Source organism: Oncorhynchus nerka, linkage group LG16 (genome assembly GCF_034236695.1).
Source record: "Oncorhynchus nerka isolate Pitt River linkage group LG16, Oner_Uvic_2.0, whole genome shotgun sequence".
Taxonomy (NCBI): Eukaryota; Metazoa; Chordata; class Actinopteri; order Salmoniformes; family Salmonidae; genus Oncorhynchus; species Oncorhynchus nerka.
The window spans coordinates 13,431,638-13,448,582 of record NC_088411.1 but is presented as its reverse complement, the minus strand read 5'-3'; the positions used below and the strand labels follow the sequence as shown (position 1 = coordinate 13,448,582).

The window sequence follows — 16,945 nt, the reverse complement described above, 5'->3', positions numbered from 1 at the left end:
AAATCTGCTTCATTAGAGATAATGGGATGGGTGGTGGTGTGTATGGGTGTGCACAGGCTAAATGAATGCCCAAAATAAGTCAGGCACTGCCACCTGTTGTGCTCATGACGCGTTCACTTCAAAAGGTGGTTTGCCAAACTCTGAATATCATATCCTAATGTGTTTATCCCCATTGAGAGTTTTAATTCAATGTCAAACTGAAACATTAGTGAAGTATGAAATTATTCATGGTACAGGAACGGTGGACTGTAAGTGGATTCTGGAATGAATATTGAATATTTCTTTGTATCCATTAATATTTTGCATTATGTTTTTGATTAGAAAATCATATGCTATGGTAGAAGCACTTATTGTTTAGTGAAGTTCTCTACGCAATTGTTTTTGTTACTGGTTCTATTACGCGTGTTTAAAAAAAAATATATATATATATATATATGGACATCACATTCTGTGTTTTATCATTATTTATCAATTTCACATATACTCTGTTCGTATCCAATTCACCTCACATACAACAAACCCCAACTCATTACCAACCCACTCCCCTTTACATTGTATTTCTCTTGAATGGGCTGAGGAGAAATAACGTGGTTAGAATGGCCTCTTGTCCTGGGAGTAAATCTAACCTCGCTGACCTGGAGTTTGTGCAGGTAGCTTCCTTATAGCTGGCTATTGATTTCTGTGGCGATTACTCTGGATGGTGTCGGTCCAATCTCATAGCAGCATCTCTCATATAGGTTATCACAGTTAGAGGAGCGGGCACATGCAGGGATTTTCTTTGAACATCAAAAGTTCACTGTCACACGTCGTCGCTCCACTTTGTCATCAGCCAATGTTCTGGTGCCATATCAGGACAAGTGGGGGAGGGGGAGAGCATAGAAATAGAATTAGTAAATTATATTTCTATGGGAGGAATGATACACCTGCAGGGTCAAAGAAACATTTAACCGTTTAACCAATTAGAGGGTCAGATGTTAGCCAATGATCTCATCACCCTCATTATTCTGAAATAGAATACTAATCCTAGTGGTCTCCTTTGAACCAATGATCTGTGGAGAGAGAACACCTGAATGCAGTGTGTCATTGGTCAGGTATTGACCCCAATGGCTATAATAACACCAACCTTAAGTCCAAACTGGTGTTGCTTCAAATAAGGCTGAATCCATCAAATCAAATACAAGTATATTTCTCACTGTTAGATTTAGGTACACTTATCAGTTTATTGGAGATTGCTTTTTTGGCTGGATCAGGTTTTAGGGGACTGTTCCTTTTGACTTTTACAGTTTTGGGCATTCGTACAAAGTCGTGGATTTGTTATTGGATGATTGGATAGATAATGTGCTTACTGAATGTCTGCTTATTGAGGCATTTGCTACCCACTATGACATTTGAGGAGATGTTTTGAAATGTCCGCCTGTTACTCACTACTTAAATATACTTTATGGTATTAATGAATAGCAATCATATTACAATATGCAATAACATGACGTTGGATAGTGTACACGGTGTGCATCAGGATGTTCGTAGCTGTAGGCCTACACATACAAAATATACATGCCTTTGTGGAAACTGGTATATTGGTTACATTTTCTTTCAAACAGTAGGTGAAATTGGATACTGTGTCTATAGGCGGCGGTTGGCTATTGAACAGTCCCAAACAATTGATCAAAACATTCTTTGTGCCTGTTTGGAATCTGGAAAGTCGATCACAGACAGGAGTCCCTCTGTTCTGCGTACTAGTATATAGAAGTAACACCCCTCCATGAATATTTCAACGTCACACTATCTTTTTGTTCTCCCGTAGAGACGGTTGTTGCATTACAGTAGCTGGCGTTGATATGAGGGCCACAGTTGCCAGGGGGTTGTTGGGTTACAGCCTTTCTGATGTCATGTGACTCATTTAACTCTAGTGGGTAATTAGTCATTTATGAAGGCCAGACACACCGAGGACCTAAAAGCATAAGGACTCTAAACGTATCTCTCATCTGTTGCTGCCCCTTGCTTGTCCATACATCCATTCTCCAGATACGACAAACCGACATAATCGAGCGAACTCAAGTCCCAGACCGTTTTGGAGCTGTCTATATGGGAGCTGGAGCGTTTTGATGTCTTGTCAGTTAGCAATGGTTTCCTAGTGTTAACGTACTGGTGGCACTGCTCACCCACTACCACTGCCGTCTGCGAACGGCTATTGTGTTGGGAAGATGAATAGTTGTATTCTTTAAAGTAATAATCCAGCAAGTGCACCGTCCCTGAGGAAACCCTTTCCCCCGTGACCACATCCCTTTCTTTCAGGGGGAATTCAACACTGTGTTGACGCGGTGTGATTTATACCGAGCTGTCGGTCTTCTCATAACTAGCCATTCATATTTTGTAAAGGTGTGTGTCTTAAACCGGGAGGTTGGGAGTGATGGGGTGAGACTGACACCCACCCCCCCGTAAAACAAATGCAGTCCCATGATGCAATAGATCTCTCCCAGCCTGCCACCCAGGAACGGTGTTCATCAAATTACTCATTGATGCACTTTATTCAGATGCCTCGTCCCACTGCTCTGTGCTAGACTGTAAATCTACCATAGTGGGTTGTGGGTAATGTTTGCGCATACTGATCTGCGAAGGGGAAAAATTTAAGGGGGTGAAATGTTTTTGAGGTAATAGCTTAATTAGTCGCCTGGCTGGTGTCAAAGTGGTCCTGATGGTGAGATATTTATGTTTACTTGCTCAAAGTCCACCTGCACTTATATCATAAATTGATTTATAACTGATTCTGTAGCTCTTGGCAAGGAAAGAAAGGACGGTGGAGATTGTGTTTTGAGGTGCAAGTGGTGGATTATAATGTGCTATAATGTACTATAATGTGAACTTTCGCATCTCTGTTTCAAAGTTACAAAGTTTCTGTACTTTTCTTTTGATACTTTTTCTTCCATCACTTTTACCTATTTTTTTTGTTCTCTTTCAAGTATCTTATGGAACTCTGACTCCCTGCTCGTCTTTTTCTTTCCTTCATTCTATTCTGCTCTCTGGCTGATGACACTGTCTTTGACTCCAGACTGGCAGTATGATGGTAAGACGATGGATCTTTTCCCTGTCTCTCCCTGTCTCTCCCTGTGATCTGACTCTAGCAGTCACTCTCAGGGAGAAAAAAAGTGCTCAGTAGAACCATATAGGGTTCTTCGGTTACTCCCCATAGGGGAACCCTTTTTGGTGCTAGGTAGAACCCTTTGAAGAGGGTTCTCCCTAGAACCCTTTATGTAGTGTTCTTCATAGAACCACCTGTAAATGGTTCTATCTAGAACACTTTATGAAAGGTTCTTCCTATAGACCCCTCTATGAAGGGTTCTACCAAGAACAATTTTATCATCTAAAGGTTCTTCCTAGAACCATCTACGAAGGGTTCTAAAAATACACGTATCTTTGGAGGGTTCTTCCTCAGCCTTATTAGCCTTTCAAGTTAAATTATTTATGACAATACATTACATATATCAAAAGGCCTTTGTTTGAGGGCCTAGTTATAACACAGTGGTGTTAAGAAACTCCTGGTTTACAGGCAACATCAAGCCTGCAAGTCACATTATGCTGGCTTGCAAAGTGGTGTTTAATTCATTCCTATTAGAATCTAGCCAGAGTTAGGATATCCAACACGTGGGATTTTATATCACCCGCAACCGGCACTCAGAATGACTGCCAAGTTAGGGAAGATTGAATACTGAAACTACCTCGATCATGTAAACTGGAACAACCATCTCAGTAATGAGTACAACTACTAACAGATTGGATTAGTTTAGCAAAATCTATGCTATTTAACATTTTATGCTACACAAAGAATCAATCAATCAATGTAACATGCCAAAACAAACAATTCTGAAAATCCCCCTGAAATAGAGCATGCTAGGAAATATGATATATGGTTATACTGTATGTAGAACCCTTCTGGCCTTCCAAAGAATCATCAAAGAACCCTTTCTTCCAAAAACAGTTCTTAGGATGTTAAAGATTCTAGGTAGAACCCATTGCCTTACAAAGAACCCTTGTCTTCCAAAAAAGGTTATTCAGATCAAAACGGTTCTTGGTAGAACGCTATCCCTCCACAAAGAACCCTTTTGAAACCCTTTTTTCTAAAAGTGTATTTACCCCCACCAACCCTCCGGTAATAGCCTCATACTGCTCATAAAGAAGTCATATGTCATTACCACTGTGCACTTTGCTCATATTCTCCCTCTATTCTCCCCCATGGCAGTACATCTATATAGCTTAGTTCCATTCAATGTTCCGTCCTGTGTGGCTTCTAGTCATAGTACGACTGTAAATTGTAATGGTGCGTAACAGGAGATGACAGGTTAATGTAATTTCTTATTTTTTTTCAGAATGCAAACTCTCCAGGACTGGACCACCTGCCACAATTGTTGCCATAGATGAAGAGAGCCCAAATGGTATGTATTCTTTACATGCAGCATTGTTGAAACAATGCACCAATGTCAGAGGTGGCAGTTAACCTAATGGTTAAGAGCGTTGGGCCAGTAACCGAAAGGTTGCTGGTTCGAATCCCTGAGCTGACGAAGTGACAAATCTGCCGATGTGCCCTTGAGCAATGCACTTAACCCTAATTGCTCCTGTTAGTCGCTCTGCCTAAGAGCGTCTTCTAAATTATTAAAATGTAACGGAAGCTGGGATCATAAATAATCACAAACCCTGGTTGAGTCGCAGGGAATGAAAAGCTCCTCACACCTCAAAGAGCATTGCCTTTTCCCATGTAATAAAACAGACAAATGGATAGTTCACAAAATTCTTGTTCTGGAGGTTTTTCACCATGTGTGTGTTTACCACTTAAACTCCACATTCTCCACTTCCTAATTGTTTCCCTCAGTTGAGGGCTAAGCCATTACCAGTTTATGGGTGAATTTAAATGTGCCCACCGGGGAGGGAGGCACTAATGAGTGGAGCTGCTGTTTCTGTTCGTTGTTGTGGCCATATTTCTCTCCCTCTTAAAACCTCCCTTGATGGTTACACGCTGGGCCGGTCCCTGGCAGCCACATCACAGATGGTGTTCAGCATGCTGCACAGCCAGGGGCCCCTCGCTGTAATAGATCTCTTTGTTCTCCCTCCTTCTTCCCCTCTTTCCCTTCTTTCTCCAGACTCACTATTCGGTGTGGTGGCCCGGGCTGGGCTTCGTTGTTACCTGTAATTCCGTTTGAACATTACTGATGCATTTGACAGGTATAAGCGGAAGTCAGTGCCTGGCTGTTGTTTTAGCTACCAACTGCCTAATGAGCATCAAGGCTTTTCCACACTGCTGCTTCTTGGCAATGGACATCAGCAGTAGAGTTGGGCGGTATCCGGACTTTCCTACAATCATACCGTTTCTATACTATACCAGGGTATACGGTATTACCAGAAGTGCAAACAAGGGGCGCTATTTCAACACACAAAATAATTTAGGCAACAGGGATCTTGATCCAGAAGGGGATTGAATGTCTCTGCTGTAACCAAGAAGCTTGATCTTGACATCTAGCCAAGTTAGCAAACCAAATGCATAGCTGGAGCCCTGAGCTGCATATCATTTATGACACATTTTCATTTTTTTTATAGTTATACTTAAGCAGCTCAACAACAATAAAAACTATTTTTAACCTGTTAGTGATTCCTTCCCGCGCCAATCCCGTTAGCGGGATACATTTGACAACATCCAGTGAAATTGCAGAGCGCCAAATTCAAACTACAGAAATATCAATATTCAAGATAACCGAAAATATAAGTGTAGTAATCCAGCCGCAGTGTCAGATTTCAAAAAGGCTTTACGGCGAAAGCAAACCATGAGATTATCTGAGGACAGCGCCCCGCATTCAAACAAATGAAAATCCTTTTCAACCAGGCAGGTGGTGACAGAAAAGTCAGAAATAACAATATAATAAATGCCTTACCTTTGAAGATCTTCTTCTGTTGGCACTCCATAATGTCCCATAAACATCACAAATGGTCCTTTTGTTTGATAATGTCCTTCTTTATATCCCCAAAATGTCAATTTATTTGGCGCGTTTGATTCAGAAATACACCGGTTCTAACTCGCCCAACATAACTATAAAGTATCTAGTTACCTGTAAACTTGGTTCAAACATTTCAAACAACGTTCCTAATTCCAACCTAAGTATCCTAAAACGTAAATAATCGATAAAATTTAAGACGGAATATACTGTGTTCAATACCGGATAAAAACTACGTGAAGCGCATTCCATTTCACTCACACCAAACAGTAGAATCCATCTGTGACACTCACAAAGAACAGCCGTACTTCTTCATTTCTCAAAAGAAAAACATCGAACAATTTCTAAAGACTGTTGACATCTAGTGGAAGCCATAGGAACTGCAACCAGGTTCCTATTAAATAGGGCTTTCGATAGAAAAACAATGGGAAATACTATGACCTCAATTGTTTTTCCCCTGTATGGTTTGTCCTCGGGGTTTCGCCTGCCAAATCAGTTCTGTTATACTCACAGACATTATTTTAGCAGTTTTAGAAACTTTAGAGTGTTTTCTATCCAATTATATGCATATCCTAGCTTCTGGGCCTGAGTAACAGGCAGTTTACTTTGGGCATGCTGTTCATCCAGATGTGAAAATACTGGCCCCTATCCCTAAGAAGTTTTAAACTGTATTGAAAATCATACCGTTAGTATTCGGAAATACCCCGGTATCATCAGACAGCTCCCCTCACCTTGTCACCAGGACTGTTTACAGCTCCCCAAGGTGGTGGTGCTGGTTAGAGTCAGGGGTTGGAACCCCAAAAAAATTCCAACCGTTCTCGGGAAACGTTCAATCGGGCAGAAACTGAATACCTCAATGCCTGTCTGCCAGCTTGATATAGAAGCCACGGCCATGTGACTCACTGTCTGTTAAAGCAATCCATTTCCTCATGAAGCTGGTTGAGAGAATGCCAAGAGTGTGCAAAGCTGTCATCAATGCAAAAGTTGGCTACTTTGAAGAATCTAAAATCTAAAATATATTTGATTTGTTTAACATTTTTTTGGGTTACTACATGATTCCTTATGTGTTATTTCATAGTTTTGATGATGTCACTATTATTCTACAATGTTGAAAACAGTCATAATAAAGCAAAACCCTTGAATGAGTAGGTGTGTCCAAACTTTTGACTGGTACTGTATATAATCTAAACTCAGCAAAAAAATAAACATCCTCTCACTGTCAACTGTATTTATTTTCAGCAAACTTAACATGTGTAAATATTTGTATGAACATAACAAGATTCAACAACTGAGACATAAATTGAACAAGTTCCACAGACTGTTACATCCTACCTTAGTTACTTTTTTATGTCTCTATTTTAGTTTGGTCAAGGCGTGAGTTGGGGTGGGTATTCTATGTTTTGTTCTAGGTTTTGTATTTCTGGTTTTGGCCTGGTATGGTTCCCAATCAGAGGCAGCTGTCAATCGTTGTCTCTGATTGAGAACCATACTTAGGCAGCCTGTTTTCCCACTATGGGTGGTGGTAGTTGTTTTCTGTTTTGTGTTGCTGCACCTTACAGGACTGTTTTGTTTTCGTTTCACTCTCTTTGTTATTTTGTCTAGTGTTTCTGTTCTAATAAATATAACATGAACACTTACCACGCTGCGCATTGGTCCGATCCATCCTATTCCTCATCAGAAGAGGAAGACAATCGTTACACAGACGTTACGAACAGAAATGGAATAATGTGTCCCTGAACAAAGGGTGTCAACATCAAAAGTAACAGTCAGTGTCTGGTGTGGCCACCAGCTGCATTAAGTACTGCAGTGCATCTCCTCCTCATGGACTGCAACACATTTTCCAGTTCTTGCTGTGAGATATTAACCCACTCTTCCACCAAGTCACCTGCAAGTTCCAGGACATTTCTGGGGGGAATGGCCCTAGTCCTCACCCTTCGATCCAACAGATGTGCTCAATGGGATTGAGATCCGGGCTCTTCACTGGCCATGGCAGAACACTGACATTCCTGTCTTGCAGGAAATCACACACAGAACGAGCAGTATGGCTGGTGGCATTGTCATGCTGAAGGATCATGTCAGGATGAGCCTGCAGGAAGGGTACCACATGAGGGAGGAGGATGTCTTCCCTGTAACGCACAGCATTGAGATTGCCTGCAATGACAAGCTCAGTCCGATGATGCTGTGACCCCCCCCCCCCCCCCCCAGACCATGACGGACCCTCCACCTCCAAATTGATCCCGCTCCAGAGTACAGGCCTCGGTGTAACACTCATTCCTTCGACCATAAACTCACCCATCACCCCTGGTGAGACAAAACCGTGACTCGTCAGTGAAGAGCACTTTTTGCCAGTCCTGTCTGGTCCAATGATGGTGGCTTTGTGTCCATAGGCAACGTTGTTTCCGGTGATGTCTGGTGAGGACCTACCTTACAACAGGCCTACAAGCCCTCAGTCCAGCCTCTCTCAGCCTATTGCGGACAATCTGAGCACTGATAGAGGGATTGTGCGTTCCTGGTGTAACTCAGGCAGTTTTTGCCATCCAGTCCCTGTGCCGCAGGTGTGATGTTCGGATGTACCGATCCTGTGCAAGTGTTGTTTACACGTGGTCTGCCACTGTGAGGACGATCAGCTGTCCGTCCTGTCTCCCTGTAGCGCTGTCTTAGGCGTCTCACAGTATGGACATTGCAATTTATTGACCTGGCCACATCTGCAGTCCTCATGCCTCCTTGCAGCATGCCTAAGGTACGTTCACGCAGATGAGCAGGGACCCTGGGCATCTTTCTTTTGGTGTTTTTCAGAGTCAGTAGAAAGGCCTCTTTAGTGTCCTAAGTTTTCATAACTGTGACCTTAATTGCCTACCGTCTGTAAGCTGATAGTGTCTTAACGACCGTTCCACAGGTGCATGTTCATTAATTGGTTATGGTTCATTGAACAAGCATGGGAAACAGTGTCGGAACCCGTTACAATGAAGATCTGTGAAGTTATTTGGATTTTTTACGAATTATCTTTGAAAGACAAGGTCCTGAAAAAGGGAAGTTTCTTTTTTTGCTGAGTTTATTTATATATATTTATATATTTATTTATTTATTTATTTATTTACACAATACCGGTTAAAGGTTTTAGAACACCTACTCATTCAAGGGTTTTTCTTTATTTTTTTTTACTATTTTCTGCATTGTGAAGACATAACTATGAAATAACACATGGAATCATGTAGTTTACAAAAAAGTGTTAAACAAATCAAAATATAGTTTCTATTTGAGATTCTTCAAATTGCCATCCTTTGCCTTGATGACTGCTTTGCACACTCTTGGCATTCTCTCAACCAGCTTCATCACCTGGAATTCATTTCAATTAACAGGTGTGCAGCCCAAATAAAGGCTTCAAGTAACAGACACATCTCAACATCAGCTGTTCAGAGGAGACTGTGTGAAACCGACCTTCGTGGTCGAATTTCTGCAAAGAAATCACTACTACCGCTCTAACCACTAGGCTACCTGCCGCCCCTTGTCTACATGAGATGGGAGTTCCATTCAATCATGGCTCTATATAATACTGTATGTTTCCTGTCAGAGCTATTGATGATTGATTACACAGACAATTTGGAATTTTCAGCACATTCTCATAAAAACAGGAATTGATGCAATCTCTCTTCTACTTTGAGCCAGGAGCGACTGCCATGTTGACATTAGTCCTCTGTGTGCATTGACGGGCTAGATGTGCTGCTCTGTTCTGGGCCAGATGCAGCTTTTCTAGGTCCTTTTTTGCAGCACCGGGCAATATTCAAGATTAGATCAAACTAGAGCCTGCAAGACTTGTTTGGTTGACTGTTGTTTTAAAAATGCTGAGTATCTCGTTACCACACACAGCCCTTCCATACCTCTGCTTTTAGTTTTAGATATATTCAGGACTAGTTCATTACTAGCCACCCATTCTAAAACTGACTGCAACTATTTGTTTAGGGTTGCTGTGATTTCACTTGCTGTGGTTGCTGATGGGTATAATGTTGAATCATCAGCGTACATAGACATACAGGCTTTGTTAAAGGCTAGTGGTAGATCATTAGTAAAAATAGAGAACAGTAAATGACCAAGACAGCTTCCTTGCGGAACACCACACTAATGTTTTACATTGGAGAAGCTTCCATGAAAGAGAACCCTCTGTGTTCTGTTGGATAGATTGCTCTCAACCCATGATTATGGTAGAGGATGTAAAGTCATTTCACATAGGTTTATCCAGTAACAGATTATGGTCAATAATATTTAATTCTGCGTTAAGTAAAACCATACAACTCCCACAATCCTCTTTATTATAAATGTATTTTAGCCAATCATCAGTCATTTGTGTCAGTGCAGTACACGTTGAATGCCCTTCTCTATAAGCATGCTGTAAGTACATTGTTAATTTGTTCACATGGAACAGCACTGTATCAACAACAAAAATCCAAAAGTTTGTGATTGGTTGGCTGTTCGAACCAGTAAAGGGCGCTTTACCATTCTTGGGTAGCGGAATTACTCTATTTTCCCTCCAGGTCTGAGGACAAACACTTTTTCCAGGCACAGATGAAAGATAACAGGAGTGGCAATATAGTCCGCTACCATCCTAAGTAGTTTTCCATCTGGTTTCACATTATTGATTGACAACAATAATTTTCTAATTTGACTTGCAGTATCAAAGAAACAAAAAATTGGGGGAGAGGTTTTGTGCAGGAGTCAGAATGTTTGCATTAAAATGCTCTTTAGTTCAACTGTATATTTTCCAAGGTCAGAGGATTTAAGGGAATTTGTTCCTTGTGAAACAGTAATTTACCTGTGATTTTCACCCCATACTGCGTGAAAGCGCCTTTAACTCCTCACTTAATGGATGAACCATGCCTCAGCATAAGAAATCACATGTTATGTAGTTTAAGTCATGCCCTATCCGAAGCAATTGCTGTCGAGAATATATTTTAGATTGGCACCAGGATATTTCTCATATAGTATGTTTGTAGTTGTTCACTGATCCACAGTCAATTTATTTATTCAATAACATTGATTTCATGGGCCCCCTTTTTGAATTTCAGAGAGTTTGCTTCCTTGTGCAGGCATAAAGAAACACGCCTAAGCTTTGGAAAAACAGTGATGGACCACAAACCAAGTGCTGTGTATCACACAGATTAACATAGCAATATTATCATTCTCCCGAAGTTGAATTCAATCATCCTTTTCCAGCTAGAGACTGAGAGGGAGTGTTGCTAAAATCACTGTTCTGTGAGATGAATTTGGAGAATAGACCTTTCTGCAGACACCATAAAGATTTCGCTCTAAAATGAAAGCAAATCAGGTCAGCTGTAAATTTGTGAACCCATTTCCTTAAAACTTCGGCTTTTTTTCAGGTGTACTTCACTCCGTTCCGACAGCTGGAAAGTCATTTAATAGGAAATGAATAAAGTTATAGCCCTGACAACTTTTTATTATAAAGGGACAATTTTATGTATGATTGCCAAGTCATATAAACCTAAAGTGTCATTTGAAGATATAACCTTAGCCGGCTTTGACAATTGTTCTGTATTTCTCTGCAAATTCAACTGGTATAAAAACAATAGACACTGTGACATGGGGTTCATTGCTAGATGAATTTTGCTCTCCTATGGTCTTTTAATGTCGAGGCACAGTGGCGAGTGTCAGGTGTGGATGATAGAATCTGGGGTGTGGGGCCAGTGAATGTGATGGAGGTGCACCCGAGGGTCATGCAGTAGGAGGTATTCCCTCCCACCCACCCACACACACACACACACACACACACACACACACACACACACACACACACACTATGGCCTATGAGGCAGGAGAGAGGTGGTTAGCAGATCAGCAACCCTGGGGTCAATTTCAAGGTCCCCTTCTTGAGTGTCCACCCAATAGCACAGGAGACAAAGGTGATGAGAAGGGGGCGGGGTCAGGTAACGAGAGGGATAGGAATCAATTGTGACATCACGAGGAAGGACAGGGGTCATTAATCTAATAGGACAGTACTGAGTGTGAATGGGAGCTTCTGATAGGGACAGGGTCAAAGGAGGCAGGGCATAGGTAGTCTGGTACCAGATCTCGATGCCATTTTTAAAACTCCATGCGATTACATACAGTAGACCATGCTAAAGGATAGGTATCAGGCAGAAAAGATGACCAGGACTGGACTATTGAAATGGGGAAGGAGGAGATGGAATGGTGGACATCCAGTCCTGGTTAGATATTTTTTACACTTCCTTCTTCTCCTGGTTACTTCCTCACCTCTTAACTCCACTCGTATTTTATTATCCCTATAATGTGGCAACTGTAACATTTTGGAAATATTTTAAAGTTGGTTATGCAATACCAGTTATGCCGTTCCAGTCAGATTCGAGCAATACATATCTTTACAGTAATACATAACATGAAACATTACCCTAAAACCCTTTTGTCCCGATCACCTGCCACTCCGGGAGGATAAGCATCTTTACCCAGGTCTGTACTGTTTATGAGAAGTGCTATCATTCAGTGATTGAGAACCTGTGTTGTTGCTGCCTGTGTCCCCTTTCTTCCCAGACTGCGTGGTGGTTTGCATTAGGACTCTCTGCCAGCCACTGCTCTATTTCATTCTGGAAAGGTAGACCGGCAGATCGGCATTGTGCTCACAGTTCTATGAGACCTAGCTAGAGCCTTGGACTATGTTTCTTGATTAGACCAAAGTAGTCCCAGGCTCGTGGAATGGTAGTGGTCAGGTCCTTTAAGGACTGTAGTACTAGCAGTTGCAGCAGAGGGTAAAATATTTAGGCCAGTTTATGGGGACCATGTCCAATTGTCCTCAGGTTAGGGGTTTTTAAAGTGAAAAATGTCTTTAGGCCAGTTTATGGGGACCATGTCCAATTGTCCTCAGGTTAAGGGTTTTGAAAGTGAAAAATGTCTTTAGGCTTCATGGTGATGGTAGAAAATATCACAAACGGACATTTCCCCCGGACAGACTTGGATCATTACCTCATACATGTACTCTAGCGTGTCTGGTCCCACATCCCACAAAGCACCATTATTTCTAGAAGCAGATGGAGCCTTGGAGATGAAGATGATGTACAAGGCTGTACTGTGTCGGTCACCATTGGTCACGTTGACTCGCTCCCTCCCTAATTTTTTGTGAAGAGCTTATTTAATCTACCAGTACATCCTGCAGGAAATCTACTCACCCCTGATACACCCATTTGATTTTACTCATGTAATATTAATCTTCAGACTCCTCCTGGCCTGAGTTGCTGACTTGTAATGTCAGGGCGAAGTAGACTATTTATTACCATTGTCAATGGCCAAAAACATATATTTCCTTGGATTCAATTGAAGGGAAAATATGTGAAGCAAAAGTTCTCCCTCTTTTAAATAAAACATTTTTACCTGTATAAAGTATAACATTGATTTATAATTGCCATACGGTATTAAGCCTATGTATAACACTGTTGATATCTCATCAATGATCCGCAGATGTCATACTCAACATAAAATACATTTACACACTAAAACAATGTATTTGTATGTATTTTGTATTTTGCTTTTACCGAGTGCAACAGACTGGGAATCTGCTGTACCGTGTTCTTCTTTTGAGTGCTGTTCATCACCACGGTGTACGTAGAAACGAGCAACACGTGCACGTTTGTCTTCGCCTTGATGGTATCACAACAAATGCTGATGGGCGTCAAGAGGCAAAACAACGTTTGTGATTTTGGTACGTCGGGGAGTGGGATAACCCTCACAGAAGGAAAATAGATTGCAGGTCATTGGATCAGGTTTGCCGAGTGAGAGTGAGATTGAAAGACTGTGTCTGCTGTAGGGGCTTTTTTTTTTATGGAGCTGTAGACGGGTTGGTTGTTTAGCAACAACGGGGCAAAACAGATGAGGTTGGCTTAGATTGTTGACAACTTGTAAGCTATACAAGACATGGTATCAACAACATGATAAAACAAGCTGAGATGAGCCACTTGCGATTCCCCACATGGCAGTTTCTTGTCATTCTTGCCAGCAATCTGGCCAACCAGAATCATGACAACAGGCTGCCTTCTGCCCCATGGAGGGGTGCACATCATTTTCGTGACGTTGTCATCCAACCCATCTATAGAGAGAGCAGCCGAGCAGATCAGACGTCTAGTACTTGATCAGTTATTACAGTTATGACAAACTAGTTGATCACTCCTATAGGCTTTTCTCTCAAACTGCAAGGCCTTCTATACTGTGTGTGTGACTAAAACCCCACTGACAATGATAGGCGAATGTAAATGCTTACATTCCATGCCATGGTCTCTGGTATTTATAAGAATAAAATAATATACCTTAGACAGGCACTCTATAGCTCAGATGTAAGGAATTAATTCAATAACCGTCAGGATTTTGTGGTCTCAGTTATTCCACATAAAAAGCTTGAGATTGACGTCGGGTGATGTGCAGTTATTTACATCCCCCAACAATATGCCCAATAGCAGTATGCCTACTAACAAAATATCCCCGCCAATGAGGATACTCTACTCTGTCTGGGCAATTCCAAAAGAGATAATGGATCAACATCAGTCTCTCTGCTGCCTGTCCTACTGTATATGCTTTCTCTGCATGGGGTGAATGGGAACATTGTGTTAATGTGTAAACAGCCAGCCTGACCCAGCAGCAACCTTCTCCCTGTGTCCTGGAGGCTGGAGCCCAGTATGATCAGACAGAGAGCCAAGCCCCCCCATCTACGTCACCAGTCACAGGTGCGCTGCCAGCTTGCGGGACCATGTCAGGCTGCCAAGATGCCATCCCATTTGCCAGCTGCTGAGGGACCTGCACGACTCCGCTCACTGCTAGTCAAATGTCAGCCTACAGCTGCCGGAGAACAGGGAGTGGAGTGCAGTCTGTACCTGTGCTCTAACTCAAACACCGTCGGCATCAGCCAATAATGTGTTCTTTAACCATCAGTGTAGAATAACAACCATCTGGCTGCTGTACACAAACATAGTAGGGAAGGAGGTACGATTAGAGAGTGATAAGGAAGACATGAATGATGTGTAGATGGTAAAAACAAATGTGTAACGAATGGAAATGCTCCAGCACCGATAGCTGAACTTCCGGGAAAGCCCGACACTTCTGCTTTTGATATCTTTCAGATCGATGACTTGATCTGACGAGGATTCCAGTGGAGATTGACATTTTGCCCATTGGTGTGTCTGTCTGACACGTGCATCACATTTTGGGAAATTGCAGATATTTCTACTTATTCTGTCCAGCAAATGAACGAGTGAAACATATTGTCTGTCATCAAACATTTAAATGAACGCCATCACAAGGAAGAAGAGTCCCTTAGCACATTAGAGGAATGATGCAGCCTGTGAACCAAGTCTCACCCCAGTTTCTCATAGAAATCTGGGATGTTTACTTGTGCGAATTCCTTACGCTCTCCTCATCTAGTAAATGTAAAAACAAAACCTATTAACCTTTTTCAGCTCAGCTTGTAATTCTCTTTCGTTTTTTCCCTGTCGATATTGGCTTAGTTACATGCATTGTTCCCACTTCCCAGTGTCTTCACTGGTAAAACAGTTACTATTGTATTGGTGGAGAAGTACATTGGACCTAGTTACCTCAACAGCAACATACAGCACATCCCGCCAAAACAAAAGCAAACGGGCAGTGAGTGTGTGTGTGTGTGTGTGTGTGTGTGTGTGTGTGTGTGCGTGCGTGCGTAGTCGTCTGTTGATTGAACATGCAGATCTTTGAGGATCTCTGTCTACAGGGACCCTGGTTTTCCAATCAGGCAACATAAACATTGTATTAAGGAATTTAGGTAGGAACCAACTATAGTAAAAAAAGAAAAAGAGCCATGGAAAATGTAAATGAAAGAAGTACTGAAGGTGACAGGGTTTTGGTAGCATGCGCACTAATGTAAATCCAATCTTGATCGTAAGCCGCACACACACTCGTGCTTATTCAAATTCTACATAGCCAAGCATTCTAGTCTGTTGTCAGAAACATGCTTCAAACACGATAGTAAACTGCTTCAAGCACAAGTTGTGGCTTTCACATTCCCATATACTGTCAACATACAGCAACGGTAATCCTCAAATATGTGTTTGCATTAAACTGCGCTTCAGTGTAAAAATGGCAGGTTATTTATCAGTCCTTGTAGCCTGCTGTGCCTTGATAGGAAAACTTCTGACTCTATGACACTTAATGTAGAAAAAAACCCAGCTGTTTTTACTGTGCACTAAGAACAGTCAAACAGTCAAGGAGAGTCGTGAGGTTGGAGAATCGTGTTCATCTGTACATTTCATCTATCTTTCTTGCAAAGTTCTGCTAGCTAATCAGAGCTACTCCAGGTCACTCAGCCAGCGCTGCTAGAGGCTGGAGACAGCCTGAGGTTAACTACTCAAGTCAAAATGTATTTGTCAAAATGCGGAGAATACAACAGGTGTAGACTTTACTATGAAATGCTTAATTACGAGCCCTTTCCCAACAATGCAGAGTTAAAAGGTAAGAAAATGTGAGAATGAAAATAGAAAATAGTAACATAATAAATAACAATAAGAAAGCTATGTATACTGAACAAAAATATAAACACCATTTATTTGATTTTACTGAGTTACATTTAATATGAGTAAATCAATTAATTAGGCCTTAATCTATGGGTTTCACATGACTGGGAATACAGATATGCATTCAAATTGCCATTGATAAAATGCAATTGTGTTCATTGTGCATAGCTTATGCCTAACCATACTGCCACCATGGGGCACTCTGTTCACAACGTTGACTTCGGCAAATGGCTCGCCCACACGACACCATACATGTACGTGGTCTGCGATTGTGAGGCCAGTTGGACGTACTGCCAAATCATCTAAAACGACGTTGGGGGTGGCTTATGGTAGATAAATTAGCATAAAATACTCTAGCAATAGCTCTGATGGACATTCATGCAGTCAGCATGCCAATTCCACACACCCTCAAAACTT

At 41.6% G+C, this 16,945-nt stretch overlaps 1 protein-coding gene across 1 annotated transcript in view; it reads left to right on the top strand.

The window, feature by feature from the left end:
- The window catches only part of LOC115144062 (protocadherin-15-like), a 190,049-nt gene that overhangs the window by 19,518 nt on the left and 153,586 nt on the right, over positions 1 to 16,945 (top strand). The window contains exon 3 of the mRNA XM_065002441.1: positions 4,365 to 4,430. Within this exon, the coding sequence (XP_064858513.1) occupies positions 4,365 to 4,430 (66 nt within the window). The remainder of the gene's footprint in view (positions 1 to 4,364; positions 4,431 to 16,945) is intronic.